The following is a 20,562-nucleotide window of genomic DNA, read 5'->3' as shown; positions in this document are numbered from 1 at the left end:
CACACACACACACACACACACACACACACACACACACACACACACACAGTAATTAAAACTAGTTATGTGTCATTTTCTGAGCCACATCGATTAACTCAAAAGTCATCAGCTCCAATCACGCCCCCACCGGGAGGCAGGAGACATCCTGAGCTCCAAGTGTGGAGCCTCACAGACTCCACAACGCCCCGTCTGACTGTGGCCAACATGACTGGCGTCTTAACACCAGGGAAAGCAATGATGGCTGGAAGCATTTAATCCCGACCGTCCCTTAGGCAGTAAATCACTACTCCAAACGGTGATTAGAAAAGCCAAACAAAATCTCAGCTATTCTGAGTGTGCAGACTTCCAGAGGTCTTTTAAAGAGGAAGACGCAAAAGGCACTGTAAGGCTTCTCATTTTCACCCAATCTTTATTTACTGTCCACCTGTCCTTAAAATCTCCCTCTATTTTTTCCCTTTCTTGTTTCATTTTCCAAGCTTATCCTGCTTAAAATATTCCAGAGAGCTCTGGATAAGAAAAAGAGGAACAAGAAGATGGGTAGTGATTTACCAAGAGCTCTGAGGTGCTGAGTACATCCAGTGTGAGGGACTGGATCCGCGAGTAGTGGACTCCCAGCTCCCTGTGTATCCCTGAGCATTCAATGCAGGTGAGGATGCCCAGGTTGGTGGATAGCCATGTCGGGTCTGTTAAGGGGTAAAAAAGGAAAGATCATTGTAAAGAAAATGGAGAAAAAGGGACATAAACAATGCATGAGTGACATGAGAGAGGAGTGTATGTGGGTGAAAAGCACTGAAGCAGAAGTCACTTCAGCAGCCTGTGAGCCAACTTTGATGTGTCCTTGTGGAAATCCAATGGCTGCCTGAAAAGCCTTTTACTAACACTAACACACTGTCACAGGAAAGTGACCGAGCTGGACTGCTTACTCTGTGCATGTGTAGGTATATGTGCCTGCCGTACGTACATACTATAATAAAGTACAGATCTGTGGTGGGGGTATTTCATGGGTTTGGGGGATTTCACAAAACTAATTTCAAGGTTGTGGCAGAATATTTCCTCAGGGGAACCACTCTAAGAGTTTTCAATACGAGGAATTTATACCACTGGTGTGCATGAATTACACTACCCGCTCCCCGTAAGTACTGTATACTACATTAAATTACAGCAAACACTTTGCCAAAGCAGTGTGCACATGTCTGATCTGCCTCCAGGCAGGCTTCTAAGTGTCCGCTGCCTTTAGGAATCGAGGATACAAGCGGAAGGATGTTAAAGTCAATGTTGCTTTTTCCAGAAAATCTGATCGTGACTGCAGAACTGTGGAGATTTCTGATTTGATCCAGTCCCCTGTGTCAGGAGATTTAAATAATTAATGAAGTTATCGGCTGCTGTGCTGTGTAAAATGCACTCGGTGCGGCTCTATTTGGAACAATACTCTTAGGGTCCACTGTATATGCATTCACTAAGATCCCAGCTGTAAGCAAGACAGAAAAAAAAACCTGAAATTATATAAGAGTAATATTTGAAGCTAAATGTAAAGACTTAAAAATCTTTAATCCGAATGATGTTTAAGGAATTGAAGAAATCGGAAGATCCTCATGACTGGAGACCCACCAACTATGTGCGCACGCCAGCCTACTAAAATTTGAGATCGTTATGGTTTCTGAATTACTACAATTTGAGGTCTACACAACAGCAGTTACGCAATCGTGTCTTTCCCATAAATCATCTCTTAGTACACGAACACATAAACAAGTTCTTCAGGGAAAAAGGAGCTGATACTGGAGGAAAATCCCAGGAAATCCTGAGTTCTCAACGCCTGTTATTCAACCCAATCTGGTCCATTTATGAAAGTAAATGAGCTGGCATCACTATGCTTTCAATTATAAAAACAAAACAAAACAAAACATGAAAAGCATGTAAACCTTGTATTTAAATGGAAAAAAGGCATACTTAGTCGTTTCTGGTCTTAAAAAGCTGCTTGTATAAGAGTTTAGCATAATCTAAATTGTGGGATATCACATAATGATCATGTAAGATTCAAAACATAGTTAGTTTTCCATTTGTTTAGGCTTAAATTGAACTTTATTAAGGCATCTGAGGGTTTCCCCCGTCCAACTGTGCCACTCACTCGGGGCTCCGCAGTCACAGCAAACATCATTTCCTATCATCCGCTTGACTTCCCCCAGTATCGCCTTGGTCAGCTCCTGCACGATGTTGTTCTCGCCGACATGATGGTCCCCTTTAAAAGCTTGATTTAACGCCTCCTCCTTACTGTTCTGTAGCACCGAGATCCAGCTGCAGGAGGGACAGAGTAAAGGATCACGGGAGACATGAGTCGGGCAGATGAAAAGAGGAAAAATGACAAAAGGAGAAGCACGGGGAGGAGAAGGGGGGAAAGTGGGTAAAAACAGGCGCAGCTAAGGCAGACACGGGGGGTTCAGACTGGAGTAAAAGGGCAGTTAATGGGCATGAGGTGGGAGGTAAAGTGACTGAGTGTGTGTCAGGGAGGAAGTGTGTGGAAAGCATTGGAGGTGATAAACAGGCGCACCCACACACAAGAGGAAGGAAGGGAAAAGCACTTACATCTGACAGTCCTGGTCGTCCTCGGCCTGAAAGTGATACGTTCTGTCATCTAAAAACAAAAAAAAGAAAGGAAACAAATGATGGAATAGAAAAGATGAGCGGGAGAAAAAAACTGAAGAGGAAGAAGATCAGTCAAAGAGCTGCAGATATGCAGTAAAAAGCTTTGAGTGATTCTCTCCAGAGGGCATTAAAGTGCTCAAGTGAAAGGTCAGACTGAGGGCGCGCTGCAAAACAAAAACATAAAGTACGAGTGTTTCCATCTTCACATGGGAGTTTTTTATACAACTAAATGAAAGGAAACTTAAACTGTGTTATATCCCTAAAGCCTGAAGTTTAGTCTTCATTTAAATAGCCACAAACTGCCATGTTTGTCACATGATCATCACACAGATCATCCCTCTCTCCATCCTCCTTTCCTGCCATCTCTTTATGACCAGACTTCCAAGCAAGTGTTATTTGAATATTTGTTCGCCAGAAACAAACAAAAGAAAGCAACATTGTAGCCTTTCAATCTCTCTCAGCCATGAAAGCAATTATTCGACCATCATTTTGCTCTTTGGTATTTGAGTCTAGTCTACACGCTGGATTCAGATGCGTCAGACGTGTTAATATTGTCTCTTAATCATCTCTGTTTTCCGCTGCATGGGAAATAATTGAAATCTGCTCAGCTACATAACAAATCTCAGCCAGCTGCTGCTCGAAGCCAATTAAACAGAGGCATTTGGTTACAACAACACACTGGAGAACACAGGCGGCAGAAAGCAAAGAGAAGAGGCTGAACGTACGTGATATGAGGTCAAAACTCCGCTTCTCTTCAGGATTGTGTTTCACCTGGCAGGTGAGCAGGTTGAGTTTAGCTGGTGGCCGGTTAGCCTATGAAAGAGAGACAGATGGAGGGAGGGAAAGAAAGGAAAGGGGGAGAAGGAGAAAAATGAGAGAACAAGTGAGCAGGAGTGTTGGTTTAAGTGTATCTGACTGTTGCTGGAGCCAAACAGAACATCTGATAAGCAGCTCTGTGAGAGATGAACCGTGTCAGCGAGAGGGGTTGACCGAATCTTTAATGTAAATGAGCCGAGTGAACTGAAACTCTGAGGAGTGTTAACTTGCAGACTTTGTCCTTTGATCTGTGGAAAATGTAAATGTGCAGTTCAGTTTTTGCCTATTTGTCATATTTCAGATCATCAAAGCAATTTAAAATCAGCCGGCTGAATATAAAATGCAGTTTTTTAAATGATAATTTAATTCAATTAAAGGGGGAAAAAAGTTATCCAAACTCACCTCCCCCTGTGTGAAAAAGCCATTGTCCTCTAAACCTAATAACCTCAATCAGAGATGGACTATTAAAAAAAAATAAAAAAAATAAAAAAAATAAATCATAATTTAACAAGGGGGCAATCACTTTTTTCCCTTCTTTTGGATAGATTTCCCCTTAAGTAAATAAAAATGATCATTTAAAAACTTTAAAAAACACTGAACACACTGAAGTGTGTTAAAAGTGTGTGAAAAATGCTAAAAATTCACTTTTGTGCTTTTTCACTGCAATGTATATGAAGACAAGCAGCAATGATGAGGCTTGCAGACAAACTAAAAGGTTTGTGTGTGTTTTCAGAAGAAAAGATGTCGTCTTGTGTTTCTTTCCACTGTTTGCTTACTGTGCCGTGTGAGATGGTGAGGAATCCATTCTTCGCTGTACACTTCCTCTTCTGCCACACTTTCCTCAACCTGCGACGCAGAGACGGCAGCGATTAGTATGTCGCGCGTACACCCGTGCAGTGAATCGGTAAAGCCTATGAAATATTTATCATTATCACATTACCACTAGCATTCACATGCATTAGTTATGACACACGGGGTGAGCATGTCTACAATAAAACAATAAAAAGAATTAAAAGCCAAAATGATCTGAATCAATTTTGACAAATTAATGTCATCTAGCAGGATCGCCAAAGTAACCATTGACTACTTGTTATGGACATTTTCAGCATTCAAGATGATCTGCAGACTGCTCGTTTTAAACAAAGCAAACCACACATCTTTTATTTTGCCAGCTCTTTTACTGCACGTGTGCCATCGCTCCACCAAGCCGCTGCATGAAACTGTGCAGGTAATTTTTTGCACAATCTTGCTGACAAACACTCATTAGTAACCCACCAACACGAGAGAGACAGAGGTGGAGGAATAATGAGGCCTCTAAACGCCACAGCCTTCTCTGCGTTCTTCACTGAAGAAATAGTTTGTTGTGTAGTGACTCATCTGATCTTTTGAACGCCCTTTTCTAAACATACCCATCACTTTTCTTGTGAAGGTACCCGCTGCGCTCGGTGCCGTGCTCCTTGTTGCCCTGCGGCTGGTGCAGGCTGTAGGTGGTGCTCTGACGCACCTGTGAATCCTGAGGAAAAAAAACAGCAAAAACACAGGCGACAAAGCAGAGCTGTCATTTCAGAAAATGAGGTGCGGAAGGCAGGAGCTACACACCGAATTAGCAAAAAACAGTATGAAGTCGAGGGGAAGCTGCACAAGCGCAAAATTGCTCTGGATTACACTGTGCTTCTGGGTCTCCTGCTCCGCGGAGGATTTTAAAGCAAATATCAATTATGTTAAGATTGCTCCTCTCAGCCTGAGTGATTTTGTGCAAATAAAGGGAAGGGAGAAAATAAGAGCTTGTACACCTTTGAAGTCAGAGTCTGCAGCAGCAGCTGGCCAAATTGTGTCATTAGCATTTTAATCTCATTAGCAATTCTTGCTGTTTTAACACATGCAGCCTGAATAGGCTTCATTTAAATACATCAGCTACCATGAAAGAGGACCCAGACTTTTTTTTTTTTTTTTTTTGCATATTCCTTTTTTGTGGAAACACTACGGGAAACAGAGAGGACGACTTCTGAGTGGTGGAGCGGCTTGATGTGTGCTGATATCAGCAGACACACAAAAAAAAGATATGACAGGCCCACCTCAAACTTTTCTCACTGAACGACTACATCGAAAACATCGAGCACTGGAAGCAACGACATCACCACAGGGAACACGAGATGCTATAGCTTTTCTTTTTTTTCCACAAATCCACTTACTCTTCTGGACTTGTTTCACAAAAGGCAGCGGCGGCAGAGGAGAGAAGAAAACAATCTTCAGATTAGACCTGAAGCTGCTGCGCTTTGCAGCATATTTAACAGTTCACTGAGCATCTAGCTGATGAGCAGTCTACCTCAGTTCATTTGGGTAGAGAAGTAAACGACTAATAGCACATGCAAGAAACAAGACAGATGTAAGAAAAGAAAAAAAGATGTGCTTCTTTTCAATTATAGTTTAGATCCCAACCCAGAGGGATAGATTAGTAATGGAGTCGTATATACATTAGTGTGTGCGTGAGTCCCAACTTAATGTCACCACTGAGAGAAGCTGAAGTTTAATAAGCAGATTTCAGCTTGTCCGGTACATCATAAAGCATTTGATCGTTTCGTTTCTGTTGTGGGTGTTACCTCCTTCTGCTCCACCTGTAACGCCGACTTGAGGACGTCTCGTAACTGAGCCAGCTGCTTCCTCTCCTCGTCCTGCACCTGCTTTATCTGTACAGACACAAGTCATGTCTAAGTCATGAAGGAAAGTTTAAGAGTGGACAAACAGGCTGGATTGAAACGGCTCTGACCGTGTGCAGATCTGTGGCCAGTTTCTCTATGGAAGGTTTGAGGTTGTCCACAGCTTTTAGACCGTCCTGAAAGAAACTGAATGACGAAGCACACAAATTTATCCCAGTGCCACAAAACAGATTTACAGTATACGTGAGTAACTTTTTCTTTGCAGTGACAGTGGATCGGGGCACTGGATTTGCCTAAATCCTAAATATATTGTTGATATAATACATTAAAAATAACATCAACTGTGTATGCATACCTCAAACTAAATCTTTACTATTAGACAGTAAAAATATGCTTTTCATATATACTCAATTTAACCACGTGTATCAGGGGTGTCAAACATGAGGCCTAGGGGCCAGAATGGGCCTGGTAAAGACTCCTATTCCGCCCGCTAGATGGCTTTTGAGAATGTAAAGGAGTGCACAGATCTTGAACGTTTAACCACATTTTCCTAGGTTTTACAGCCTTTTATTTAGATAAAAGGAGCCTCATCAACAGTTAAATAACATAAACTTTTTTCAACATCTGCTACATAAATGCACGTGTTTTTTTGTTTTTTTTAACAGTGAATTTACAGAAAGGACAAAAGTTTTCTATATGATAACATAATCTTTTTATGTTATAATTACAAGACTGTCTGGATGATGATGAACTACCAGAACTTTTCTGTAATTTTACACAATGTGTCAGGTCCACTTAGCATCAAAGTAGTATGTACGTGGCCTACGATGTAAAATAAATTTGACGTATATAATATGCACGTCTTACTTGCACTGTGCGTGGAAATACTTGATGAGGTTCTGCAGCAGATCCACCCCCTTCTTGATCTTGATCTCATTGACTTTGAGGAGATACTGTAAACAGATTGAATCCAGATCCAGGAAGAGGGGTCAGTCCAGGTTCACACAGATGGAAAAGCAACTTTGAAGTCTGAGACTTCAAATACTCATGGACCATCTCAAATGTATACATCACTTTCATCTCATACCCAGACACTTCAAAAGGGCAAAAATGTAATTTTTCAAGCAAGGCTTCATTAAAATGAAACATCAAAAAAAAAGGCATTCAGCACATAAACATGCTTACATGTAATGTGATTTTTGTATTCCATCAGGCCGCGCAGTATTCAGTTTTTACCGTTACTTTGACAGAAACTGCCCTGTTTTCTCAACCCACCACTGCCTGTTATTTTCTTGATAAACACTATGCTGAGTGGTTGATCTGATATCCTCGTGTTGGTGTTGTTCCCAGATCATCATACTAAATGTTGTTCCAGGATCAACATTGCAAGTGACCAATCAGAATGTTGTGACGTCATACCTTTGCGACTTCGGGAAAAACCGGCGTAAAACAAAAAACTGTACTTAAGCTGCGTGAAACCGCCTCTGTCCGCCGATCAACGGACCCTGACCCTAACCCTTTAATAAACAGTAAGCAGAATTAATATTGTCCTTGCAACATTGGAATTTCATAAATGCACGAATGGCTTGGCGCGCAAAGGAATAACGTCACAACAATGTGATTGGTCACTTGCAATGTTGAACCTGGAACAACATTTTCATGATGGTCTGGGAACAACACCAACACGAGGATATCAGATCATCCATGCTGAGTACAGGATTTCATACAATTTTAATGTTTCATTAATTCATGTTATATATATTTAAAACACTGGTAACCAAATGAAACCCGTCTCTTGATAATCGCTCCAACTAACCTCACACATCTGCAGCTGGAAGAATCTTCTCTCTTTCTCCATCTCTTCAGCGATTTCTGCCCCGCTGATTTCCGTCCTAATCATCCCATGCTGTCTCGCATGCTCCTTCTTTTCCTTTTCTATCTTGGTGCTGGCAAGAGTGACAGCGTGGCAGAGGGTGTCAAAGAGCAATCAATAGATCCATAACAGCACCGAAAGCATACAGAAGGCATAATGTGAAAAATCAGCCCTAAAGTTGTCAGGCAGTTCATGGTTGAGCTACATATAAGATGAGAAAAAGCCAGCTTTGTAAAAGTGTCAAGGCAGTAGATGGGCTTACACGAAGAAGCAGAAATTCTCTTTATTAAAACTTAATGTTTAGAAACCATAGAGTGTTGATTACATTTGGCGATTTTGAGTGAAAAAAGTTGTCTCATGACCTGAAAATATCGAGGCGAGCAATTGAAGAAGCTCCTGATAAGAGCACAGGATTGACATAACCTGGTATTAAATATGTTACTGGGTTACCTAGGCAACCGGAGCCTGAAACGTCTCCTAGAAACCATCCGTTAGCGACAAAGTGATGCTGCGTGGACGCAGATTTAGTCAAGTGCCTAAAGTTCTTGCGTAGTAAAGTATTGAGCAACACCGAGGGGCGTCGGCACAGGAAGTGATTTCCTATGTCAGTGATCCAGCCCGCTAGAGGACATTCCAGGCTCCAGTTGCCTAGGTAACCCTCTGTGAATCAACTGTATCCTTTGCTCTCATTGATGGCCGCTTCAGTCACTGGCCTCAGAGTTGAGAGATGTTCAAAAAGGCATCCATACGGGGAACGATTAACTCGCCACGCTTTGCTCTGAAGCTCAAGGGACAAGCGACGGGTGTAAAAAGGCTCGGGAATGAAGAGTGGACCGGTCCTGAGATAAACCTCTCTCAACTCCAAAGCAAGTGATTGAAGTGTCAACCAATGAGAACAAAGAATACAGCTGATGTTTGATATTCCAGGCTCTAGCTGCCTCGATGCCTCGAATTTTCACAACTCTGTCACATGTCGCCTTGAAAGTGAGAAAAGTTTAACTCGGGGGAATGCCCACTTTGTTTTTTTACCCGTCATCATTGAATCTCTCCGACTTTCTCCGAATTTGTGATCAGCGAACTGCTTCCTTTGCAGACACCCCATTAGAAATGATCCACCAGCTATGTCAGACAATCATGATGAATTAGAAAGTAATTCTTGCAAAGCCAACTTCATTCATTCCTCAGTAATTCGAGCTGGTGTCTCATTTCGCCTTTTTTTAATCACCTTGTACTGCCAGATGTATCGTGTCCTGAAGCAAACACACCAAATGCGTAGGTGTGTCTGCACAGGAGGAACGCACGGCTCATTGCACCGATTTCACTGAGATGATAGAAAAACAAATAAATAAATAAATAATCCAAGCTGCTTGAACAGAAGTGCCAAGCGTCAAACTGCACTAAGCTCATCAGCGCTGTTTTTGGAAGGTTTCCATAATTAGCTGAGAGCTTGTTTGGGAAATCAAACACTTGTAGTTTCTCGCTGATGACGACAATTGAGATCAGTACATAAAGCAGAAGGAATTAGAGCGCAGATGTCGACCAGGGAGAGGGGTTTGACTCAGCGATTCGATTCCACACTTTTTGCAGGATTCTTTTGTGCATGGTTTTTTTTTAGTGTTTGAGGATGATTACGTTAAAGATGATTAAGGTTAGCCATGGGTTTAGTGTACTAAAAAGGTCAGGAGTAGGACCTAAGAGACTACAAGCCAATGAGATACATGCTGCCTGACAGCCAGCGCTCAGAGCCGGTTTTTCCCATAAATTCTCCATCTTCCACAGGCAATCAGGACAACACAGAAAGACAACAAAGGGAGGGGGGGGGGAACCTTTCATGCAACAGGTCATTCTTTTGGATGTGCCGCATTTTCTCACAGCATATTTTTTAAACAGTTATGCAGAAATGTGACTGAAAGCTGCGTAAGAGTCCAGCCTGTTTCATGTGCGTTAAAGTAACAAAAGTCGATTGTGTTCATGAACACAATCGACTTTTTGGGATTTCCTTACCTGGATGGATTGAGCATGCATCGAGACATTTTAGCTCACTACCTGATGTTTAACTCACTTATTAACCTTAAACTTAATATTCAAAACTTCAAATTAAGAATCTTAGCAAAAGTAAAAAAGCAACTTTAAAATTTTACTTTCAAGTCCATTAATTATTTAATTAAATATTTTGTCTTACCTGTGACATTATGAGCTGTTTGTATTTAGTTGTACAGTCACATTTGTCTAGGTTTCATTGGAGGTACACTCACTGGATACTGTGTTTAGGTACACCTGGGTAGTATCAGGTTGGACCCCCTCTTGCTTTCAGAAGTGCCTTAAATCTTGAGGTATCAGGTCTATTGGTGCTCTACTGGACTGAGATCTGGAGGCCGTTTGAGTGCAGTGAACTCATCGTCATGGTCTGAGCTTTGTGACACGCCACATTAATCTGCTGGAAGCAGCCATCATTGAAAGTGAGGCAATGTTTTGGTGGGAACATGAGAATTGCAGCATCAGTTTCCTGTTCTTAGCTGACAGGAGTGGTTATGGAGTGAGAGGTTTGACGTGCTGAGCATTCAGAGATGCTCTTCTGCATACTTAGGCAGCAGCAAGTGGCTGTTTGTTTACCAGCTCGAAACACTGTAGCCATTCTCCTGTGATCTCTGACATCAACGAGACATTTTCACAGAACAGCCGCTCATGAGATATTTTCTCTCAGAGACCATCTGGCTCTTAGGTCACCTTCCTCCATTCTGAAGCTTGGCTTGAACTTCAGCAAGTCACCTTAACTGTGTCTACATGCCTAAATGTACCGAGCTGCTGCAATGTGGCATCTGGCATCAATTCAGCTGTTAATTAGATATTTGTATTAATGAGCAGCTGAACAGGTGTATCTAGCAAAGTGGCCAGTGAGTGTATATTCATGGGTACAGTGTTAAAACCTTAGACACGGTTAGCACACCACACACAAACAACCTCACACTCACAGACATTAGTCCCAAAAGCTTTTTGGTTTTTGTCCTAAACTTTCTGTTTAGCTTTGCTGAAGGTGCCAAACCCGATTTCATTAGGTTTACACTGCCGGCCTTTGTCAGCACATGAATCTTCAGCCCCGACAAATACAGAGACACGTGTTAGCCAGGCTGTTTGGCTGCTAGCCAAACTGACAGTTGTTCAAATGACGACGGGGCTGAGAGTCCATTCATTTTCACTACTGTTGGTTCAGGAAGCAAAGCACCCACAAGACAAAGGACTTGGAGTTTTTCTACATTTAAACAAAATATAAATGAATCACTTGTGAAAATGAAGCCAAAACACTTCCTGAATAAACAGCTTTTAATGTGGGATGAACCCCTAACAAGGAATTCAAAATCAGGCATTGGGGTGCAAAGAGCTCGCAAACAAAATTAGGAAACCAGAAATCAATGCCATGTTGACCAAATACTGTAATTGCTCTTTGACTGAGCCTATGAAATGGAGACAGCGGATAGATTAGATGATCACTGATATGTTTGGATGCTTTTCATATCAGGCAGAAAACTCTATTGATGGCCTCCATTAGCCATCAATGGAGTCGAACAAAATAGAACAAGTTAGGACGGTCGGGAATGGTCACATGGCATCTAGATGAACCCTTAATGTCAGCACACAGTCTGCACTGCTTGATCAAAACGGTTTGGAGAGAAGACGCATTACCCTTTCAGTAAAGAATGTCCTTTGCTGCTTGTAAAATATATGAAAGTGCTATAAAAACTCCCGAGTTCTTTGCATGCACAATCACAAAGGAGTGTCGGTGAAAATGGAGTCTCAGTGTGGAAGTGGAAAAGGTGACAGTGGGTTATTCACATTATAAGGAATTGCCTGAGTTGTTAATCAAGGGAAGAGGCATTAAAAGGGAAACATGGAGGACAGACACAAGACACTTACTAAACATTTGATTTTAAACATACTGCCCAAAATCATTCAAACAAAACTAACTTGAAGTGTTAAACTACGTATAACTACATGAGCACAAGTCATGGACTAACAACAGTGCAAACATCAAATATGGTAGAAAACACACAAAGAACTGCTGATTAGATGCGCTTAGTTTCTTACACTTTTGTTTCGTAGTCCTTCCAGGCTTTGTCGAAGGGCTTTTTCAGATCCTGCGAAAAAACAAAAGGAAGTATTAATTAATATAATAATTATTTTTAAAAACTGAACAAAACCAGCAACAAGCTCTTTGAAAGACAGCGAGACGATCGAGGGTTGAGTAGAACATAGACGAGAAATAAACTGGGACGACATTTTCTTAAGTGGAGCACATGGTAACATTCAAAGCTGCAGGTGCTGAATGAACGGGGTAGTTTGGCTCTTACAGTCTATTAATTGTTTGGTTCATTTATCAGAACAAAGCCTTTATTGCATCTTCATAAAACAACAACAACAGACAAACAAAAAAACATTACTCTGTGGTTTTCCTGTGATTGGTGCAACTTTTGGGATCCTCACATACATTTAATTAAGAAAGCTGAGACCCATTGGGAAGTTACTTTCGGACGTCACGAAGGAGAAGCCAAAAAGTTACAAGAAAGACTGAAAACAGGAGGAAACAGCTTGTGTTTATCCAAAAATAATAAAAGGCCTCTGAAGCTCATTAATATACTCGTGACAGCTGTTTAGTTTAATGAGTCCAAGTTGCTGCACTTTTGTGGGAAGTTGTCTACATCTTGGCCGGCCTCAGACTTAGTCAGAGGCGCTAGCAGGTAGGTGTGTGTGTGTGTGTGTGTGTGTGTGTGTGTGTGTGTGTGTGTGTGTGTGTGTGTGTGTGTGTGTGTGTGTGTGTGTGTGTGTGTGTGTGTGTGTGTATATATATATATATATAATTTTTTTTACCTCTCAGAAAGAGAGACTAGCAGCTTCTACCCATTTCTTGTATTTATGTAAAGCTTCTCAAGGTGCAAAGATTTTATTCACATATGACTTCCAAACACGGTTAATAAATACTCTTAGGTCCTCAACAATGAAAGTAACTGATAGTCAGAGCCCTACATGTACTATACATAATCAACGCAGACAAGCGCATCAAGCAGAAAACTCGGGAACTGTGTGGTTACACTGTTAAAATAGCGAGCAGAAATCAAGAAACTGGATGCAGAATGACACAGCCTTCACCACGTCAATAGCAAAACATTGCAAAAAAAATATAGCTAATCTATACAGCCGGCATTTGTCTCAACAGTGAGCAGGAACACAAGGTGACTGTTTCTGGCATTCATAACGCAAATTCTCTGGTAACGATTTCTTGCCGTCGTGTGCTGCTTGAGCAAAACTCTTGATTAAAGCACCTCTTTGGTCCTCCAGTGCTGATTAAACAGTGATTAGGACGCACAAAGCAGACATTACTGGGTACAGCTGCCCATTTTATTCCCTAAAAAACAACCAATACACCAAAATCAACTGTTGTGTTGTTATGAGGAGTGGAGGGGGGTCAGGAGGCCAGGAAAATCTGCTGTACAGCAGAGAAACAGAAAAAAAAACTAAAGGATTTAGCTGCAATTAAGCTGCTTTAATTCTTGTAATTAAAACATTACAGTGAGCTCACCACAGAAAGCCAAACCAAATCATGCAGCACTTTTCTTCACCTTGCTATGAATTTCTGTTGCCTTAGGTTTTGCTTACGGCTTCAGTGTCACTGTTAGATCTCCAGAGTGAGCTGATCCCCACCGCTGACCTCCACTTCAACAGCAGAGGAGTGACAGGCTCGACCTGTCGGCCCACAGGATCACAACATGGTTCACTGGGCCAATTCAAGGGGCAGGGAGCCATTCACTCATCCAGCTCAACGGCAGAAACCGCCAGAGAAAAGAGAGTATAAAAGGCTATAAAAATCCAACGTAAAAGAACAGGACTGCGGGGAAAATTGTCAAAGGGTAGAAGGAAGCCACTAAAAGAATGAACTGCAGGTCAAGAGAGCAAGTGAGAAAAAAAAAAAAGAAAAAAAGAGGGTAAGCGGAAGGAAATGTCAGAGCCGGAGAGAGGAGGAAAAATGGTAACAATGGCTAAAAATACCAGACAGAGGCATCACTGGGCAGGGAAGGGCAGAGCAGAATAGGACAAGGCACAGGGGCAAAACACTCCCTCAGAGATATGCAGGCTTTTAGCACTCTGTATCCTGTCTGGCTGAATCTAAAGATGGAGAAGGCGACCTTTTACTACCCAGGACCATACAAGGAGCATACATGTGAAGGATTAGCAGCTCCTGGAATACGTGCCTCACACCTTTTCCTACAGATATACTAAATGTGCAACCTAAAGTAGATCGGAGTCCTTTTCAAGGGCTCTTGATGAGAGGTAAGGGTGCCACTGGGGGAGTGTGGGGTCTATGTACACCCTGGCAGAATCACTACATGCTGCAGCTGTCAAAAACATGTGAAAAAAACAGTACTGTGGATTACTCTTGCTTGTGTTTGGGATCTTTTTTGTGTGTTAGCTTATCGCCTGCTGCAAAGAAGACAGAGGGCACAAAAGACAAAGAACTACGTAGCATTTGCATTGGCTGGCAGCCCATAATCCTTCTATCGTCACAGCCAAAGATGGACAAAATAAAAGCATGTTTTGGGGGGCCTATCAGGAAGAGAAACAAATGAAATGTTACTGTCATCATTTAACAGACTGGCTAAAGAATATTTAGAGAGAAAGGAAGAAAGTGTGAGCAGCAAAAAGACCCCTGAATGTCACAGCGGGATCTTAGATATGATCAGGCAAGAGTGGAGAAACAGAAGAAGGGATGTAATAAGATGAAACTCGAATGTATCAATGATGTGGAGGCTCTTAACTTTAAAACTTTGTAGAACTGTCTACTGACCTACTTTTTCCCTTTTATTTTTTATTTTTTTACAGAGAGGTTCAGAGAGGCAGGAAAGTAGGGAGAAAGCAGAGGGATGACTTGCAAAAAAATAAATAAAAATGCTTGGAGTTGAATTGATGCGAGGCCACCAGAATAATGACTAAGCCTGTGTTACATGTGACGTGGTGCTACGAAAGGGTTACTACAGCGGAGGTCCACTGGCATGTTAACCTACTTCCTTGTGCTGTTTTTAAATGTCTGCCAATGTCATTTTTAAAAGCACTAATGCTGCAGAGTATTTGGTTTGCAAACTAATGAGATCAGCAAACACAGATCAGCTCTCATCTAAAAAACCTCCAACAGCTAGCATGCGTGGGCGGTTTCGGGTGTTCACGATCCACTGAAACACAATGAGGGGGGGGACACAGCTGGACTAATATCCCTCAATCCAAATGCATTAGTCCACACTAGCTTCCCCCCACCAAAGCTCCAAACACACACACTAGGTTCTGCACCCCTTAGTCACTGGGGTTGAATACTGATAAGTTGATATGATTCACGGTGTGTTAGAGACCTCTCCATAAGCATGTGATGAGCGAGTAGACGGCAGGTATGATGTCATGCAGGCATCCGCTCTCACAATTCAGTATTAGCAGAACAGACTGGTGAAATCAACACTTTCTAATTTCTCCTGAGTGGGAGTGTGTCTATCTCCAGCAATAACACTACTGGGCTTTCCACTGACCCTCACAGCGGCATTCTTGTTGGTACTACAGTGAAAGGGCTTAATTTCATTACTGTGCAAAACTTCTTTAGCCACCACTAATTTCTTCATAGCAGCCAGACTTTCTTCTACTCCTGTCATTTTTTTCAAAGTGGTCTTGATCAATAGTTCTTCATGTTTTTTGAAATCTTTCAAGGTTTTGCTTTGGATATTGGCCGATTTTTCATTCAGTCCAGTCCTTGTACCTGACCATTTTCTATAAGAAGGGAAACAAGGAAATAATGCTGAGGTATACCAAAACTTCCACGACCATCTGTAAAACACTGTCGTGGTTTGAGGTGCATTTTAGCCACTGGTGCTGGGAATCTTGTGAAAATTGATGGAATTATGAACACAGAAAATTGCCATCAGTTTTTAATTCACCATGGAGTACCATCTGGAAAGCCTCTCACTGGCAGCACGAACACATTCATTTTTCAGCATCACAATGATCTCAGTAAAGACATAATGAGTGGAAAAAAAACACACACAGTGCAACACCATCAGACATGGATCGCCTCCCCAGAGAGCACAACATTATTAAGCAGTGTTGGATTATCTTGACAAAAAACAGAGCAAAATGTCACTCAAGAATCTTGGAGAACTATTCCTGAAGACTACATAAAGAAATGACAAAAAGCCTGAGAGACTTCAGGCTGTGTTGAAGAATAAAGATGGTCATAACAAATGCATTTCACATTTTCCTAGCAAAATACGAAGAGAAGAAGGGTGTTGCATTGCCTTAAAATTGACTTTTACACATGAAATCTTGATTCTCCTTTGTGATAAGATGGTCGGGGTTTTTAATCAAGTAACAGCAGTGACAGGTTGTTAAGTGTTAGCCCTCTAATCCCAGAGCCATTAGCTGCTGCCTCTTGCAGAGTGAGTTCATTGCACTCATTGCTGAAGACAGCACTGGCAGAATATTAACAGGGTTTATGTGAGCACCAGTCACCAGAAAGCCATTAAATCCTGAATTAAATCAAATGTAAAGGCTGGTAACTACTGAAGCTGCCACACCGCAGCGTTGAACGTGGAGAATTTTAAGAGACCAAACTGCATTTTTGATCTGCACTGAACGGCAAGAGGGAAGTACATTTCAAAATACGCAGCATACTTCTCATTTGTTGAGGTGTTACTGTTAGTTGCCCTCTTTTGTGTGTAAATTTTTGAGAAATGATCTGATCAAGATATACATTTAGCCTTAAATGCTGAGTAAAGAGTTACTGGCAGAAGTTAGGGTTAATCCTACCTATTAAAAAAAAAAAAGGGGGGGGGGGGGGGACTTATAGGTAAGACGGGCTTAAGGTGCTAAAACGGTAGGTGAGCTCAGATGTCTTATTCAGGACTGGTATAACATAAACAAGCATTATTTTGAACCCTAAATCATGCAAAGCCATTCTATTAAAGTCAAAGAACAAAATAGGGAAATCAGCACAAGTTCCTTTTATTACCTCAAGCACGGTCTGCTTTCGAAGCTACATTAATAAAAGTGAACTCAGGTTTCCGTCATCAACATTTATTCGAGGCGAGTTTGATTTGCTTGTAAAATTGTTGCATATTTGTTCCAAAAACACCACAACTCGTTTAAAATGAGCGTACAAATGTGTAAATCTTGTTCCTGCTTGTGACTGGTGAAGTACATAATTCCCATCCGCATTGCAATGCATTCCTCCTCGTAAGCTCCTTTGATCTTTTAAATACATTACTCTTTAATGACATCCACATCAGCCAATTAATATATTATACTTCAGTTGTTCCTCTCCCTGTAGTGTAAACAGCCTGTCGTGCATGTCTGGACTTCTTCCTACTCCCCCACCCGCTCTCCTAACAGGTACTTCCCGTGGTAGTGGTGGAATAATGAATAATGAATGGCAATAAGGAAGAGACGAGGGAAAGCCTCTGGGCTGTGTAAGTGAGCAACAGGTAAACATTACTGTACATCTCTGTGACCTTTTCTCTCTCTTTGTGTAGAAGCCTAACTTCCAGGTTTAGTGACTACATCACTGGTGACATTTATATAAGTGTGTGTAAATGTGAGTGTGCCCTGAAGTATAAAATAACCAGCAGCTCATTAGTCCTTTGCCACTGGGGTAATGAGAATCATCTGTGGGCTAATGAGCAATAAGTGGGCAAGCATTGCGGAGACAACTGGCTGCCAAAGCCGGGTGGGCGGGGTGGGGGGGGAGTGTCGAGAGAGAAAGGCGGAGATATCAGCAGAGTTAAAACAGAGACGAGAGGACAAAGGCAGGAAATCACAGAACAGAAAAGGAGATTGAAGCCAAAACGACAACACTTGAGGAAAGAAAGCAAAAAAAAAAAAAAAAAAAAAGGGGGGGGGGGAGGGCAGTTCAGGGGCCAGACAGCACAAAGTGGCCAGGGGTCATGGGGACAACTGGCTTCTCCATGGCAACCACCCTCATTAGAGCCGACTTAACTACATCATACCTCAGTGGAAACCAAATCTAATCATGTGCCTAGAGAGTGAAAGGTCACAGACCACTGTGGACAGTCTGATTGCATTACAGATTGGCAGAGACTGTTGATGAGTGTCTGTCTGGGTTTAGTCTGATTGGTGGACACACATGACCGTCTAGCAGACTGCATTAATACACAAGGCACAGGCCTGTCTATTAAACCTCAACACACTTTATTTCAGACCAAAGCGTGTTTGCAGGCATTAAGCATTTCCTTGCTGCGAGTCTTTGTGTCACCCCTCCCTCGCTTACTGCAGTCTCCAAACGTAGCACTAAAAACCTGTGAAAATACTGAGCTACGGTCTTTTATTCCCACCTTAATTTACTGCTTTTGTTTTGGTGGCATTTCACGGTTGTTTAGCTCTTCCCCCGATAAAGACGACATTGTTTTGACACCTCGTAAAATATCAATAAAGACTCCGTTTAAGGACTATTAAAATAGTTTCCAGGTTTTTCAGAGCATAGCTGCACAGGCAGAGACCACCCCAGCTAACTTCTGATGCACACACAGTTAATTTCCTCTATAAGAAGGCTTGAAATGTCACAGAAAGCACTAAGTTCAGAGAAGAGCTTCAGGGTTTACTCCTAGTAGGCTTTCAAGAAGAAGAGTTTACAGGAGAACATATTTATTATTCTATACCTGAAAGGACTGCAAAATTAAACAAACCGCCCATGATGGGCAGAAAACTATTTTGCTTCTCCAAGCTAAACAAGAAACACACAGTTATAGATTGAACCAGCCAAGCAAATGAATATTGCTTTAGATCTCACAACAGAAAAAGTGAGAAGCACTGCAGTAGATCCTGCAAACACATGCACAGTAACACGTTCTCAAACATTCATATGCTCCGCATTTCTATTCACGGCCTCTAAAAAGTAGCTTTGCATAATTCATGGTTCAAAATAATCTTTATTTTCTGGGCCTTGTTCATCCTCGATCTGAAAAAGTCAATACATTATTAGCTAGCGCCCTTCTCCCTTTAAGTCAAGTATCTGATTGGCCTCCCCTTGCAAACAAAGCATATAATTAGCATGTTTGTAAGCAGCTGTGCTCCTGAGAGAACCTTATTAAGAATATCTGCTCTCACTGGTGTTGTTATTTGCACGCTTGCTGACCTTATGGCCATTTTAATATGAACCTGCACCATTGTAGCAGCAATTAAAGACATTAATAAATAATCACTCAAGCTGAGAGATTGTGGACTCCATCCCTCATAGTTTTGCATAACTACACAAAAACATTAACATTAATATTCATTCAGTCAGAGGCTGATTTTTTTATTCTGCAGTTTGATGAATCAGCTCTGCTGCAGACAGGTATATTCCAGGAACTGCTTCATCCACCATCTCTCTCTCTCTCTGTGTTGCCAGCTCCACTTTTACTTTTTTGGGAACAGGAACGTGGTCTGAGATCAAAGCAGCGTGCTATTAACCTTGATAGCTAGACTGCAGCACCTAAAGGAGGTTAATAATTGTCCAGCAGCTTTGAACCACTCAGAAGGTCTCTCTGTACGTCTAGTGAGCCGTTTTCACTCTGCGATCTGGTTTCTTTGACGGATTAAACAACTGCAAGATGAATATGTTCATCAGCTGACATTTACATTGAAATTAGTGCAAGAACAACCCTTAGTGTCCGTCCACTATCGCAGAATAAGAGGTACTTCAGGGCATCATCCAAGAATAATGGCTTTAATATTTCCTCCTGTATAAAACACAGCACATGGAGAGTAACACAAAGACTTGCTGTTTATATGCCTTACCCCTTTGACACCCTTCAGGTCTCCTTTCAGCAGGCTGTCCAGAGGGAAGGTGATGATGTTGTTCATGTTTTGGAACTGGAGGAAGTTGAAGAGAGACACAAATAAGAGTCGAAAGGTTACGTCAGAGATTTTAAGACAGCAGGAGACTGAAAGTCACTGAGACGTAATCCTTTCAGCAGTGTCCTGTGTGCTGCGTCTCCTTGCAGTGGACATACAAAATCCAGAGTTTCAGCTCTTCATCTTAAGCAAATAATAGCGTTGAAAGGCTAATGCTGCGCAAATAAAGAAGCCACTAGCAGACAAATTGTAACACAGAACACGTCACACAGGTTCAGTGGAAACAGTCACTAAACACTAAAAATAAATATGTGTAAACATCTACTGCGACAGCATGTATACACAACTGGTCATGTTTTACAATAAAAGCAGTGGTATGGATGGTTTCTCAGTCAAGGAAGGTTGGAAATCAGCTGAATCAGGTCATTCGTTTTGTTATTCTTTAAGCCTGCAGTATGTAGCATCTTAATGAAGATAAGGTCTCAGTCACACAGGCTTAGTTACGTGTTGGTGACCATTTGGCAGCAAAAAACTACTTGTGATAGCTTTAGTTGCTAGCAGGTTGCTGCAGTCGTCAGTAGTTTGCACAGAAGTCTCCAGATACTTGCAAACTACTTGCAAAACAGCAGTGAAACTGTGAAAAATGTCACGCAAACAGGAAGCAAATACTGTTCTCCTTCAAAATAAAAGTTGAAAATCTTC

General features: G+C 41.7%; 1 protein-coding gene across 2 annotated transcripts in view; it reads right to left on the bottom strand.

The window, feature by feature from the left end:
• Window positions 1-20,562, bottom strand: part of asap2a (ArfGAP with SH3 domain, ankyrin repeat and PH domain 2a) — a 57,195-nt gene that overhangs the window by 10,806 nt on the left and 25,827 nt on the right. For both annotated transcript variants that reach the window (XM_080870404.1, XM_080870403.1), the window contains exons 4-15: window positions 19,804-19,878; window positions 12,070-12,119; window positions 7,930-8,059; window positions 6,981-7,066; window positions 6,224-6,299; window positions 6,057-6,143; window positions 4,866-4,969; window positions 4,233-4,302; window positions 3,366-3,453; window positions 2,581-2,629; window positions 2,126-2,292; window positions 550-683 (exon numbers count right to left, since the gene is read on the bottom strand). In XM_080870404.1, coding sequence (XP_080726530.1) covers window positions 550-683; window positions 2,126-2,292; window positions 2,581-2,629; window positions 3,366-3,453; window positions 4,233-4,302; window positions 4,866-4,969; window positions 6,057-6,143; window positions 6,224-6,299; window positions 6,981-7,066; window positions 7,930-8,059; window positions 12,070-12,119; window positions 19,804-19,878 — 1,116 coding nt within the window. The remainder of the gene's footprint in view (window positions 1-549; window positions 684-2,125; window positions 2,293-2,580; window positions 2,630-3,365; window positions 3,454-4,232; window positions 4,303-4,865; window positions 4,970-6,056; window positions 6,144-6,223; window positions 6,300-6,980; window positions 7,067-7,929; window positions 8,060-12,069; window positions 12,120-19,803; window positions 19,879-20,562) is intronic.

Source organism: Rhamphochromis sp. 'chilingali' (assembly GCF_963969265.1).
Source record: "Rhamphochromis sp. 'chilingali' genome assembly, chromosome: 21".
In the NCBI taxonomy this organism is placed as follows: Eukaryota; Metazoa; Chordata; class Actinopteri; order Cichliformes; family Cichlidae; genus Rhamphochromis; species Rhamphochromis sp. 'chilingali'.
Note: the sequence above shows the minus strand (reverse complement) of the source record. Positions and strands in the feature narration are given on the sequence as shown.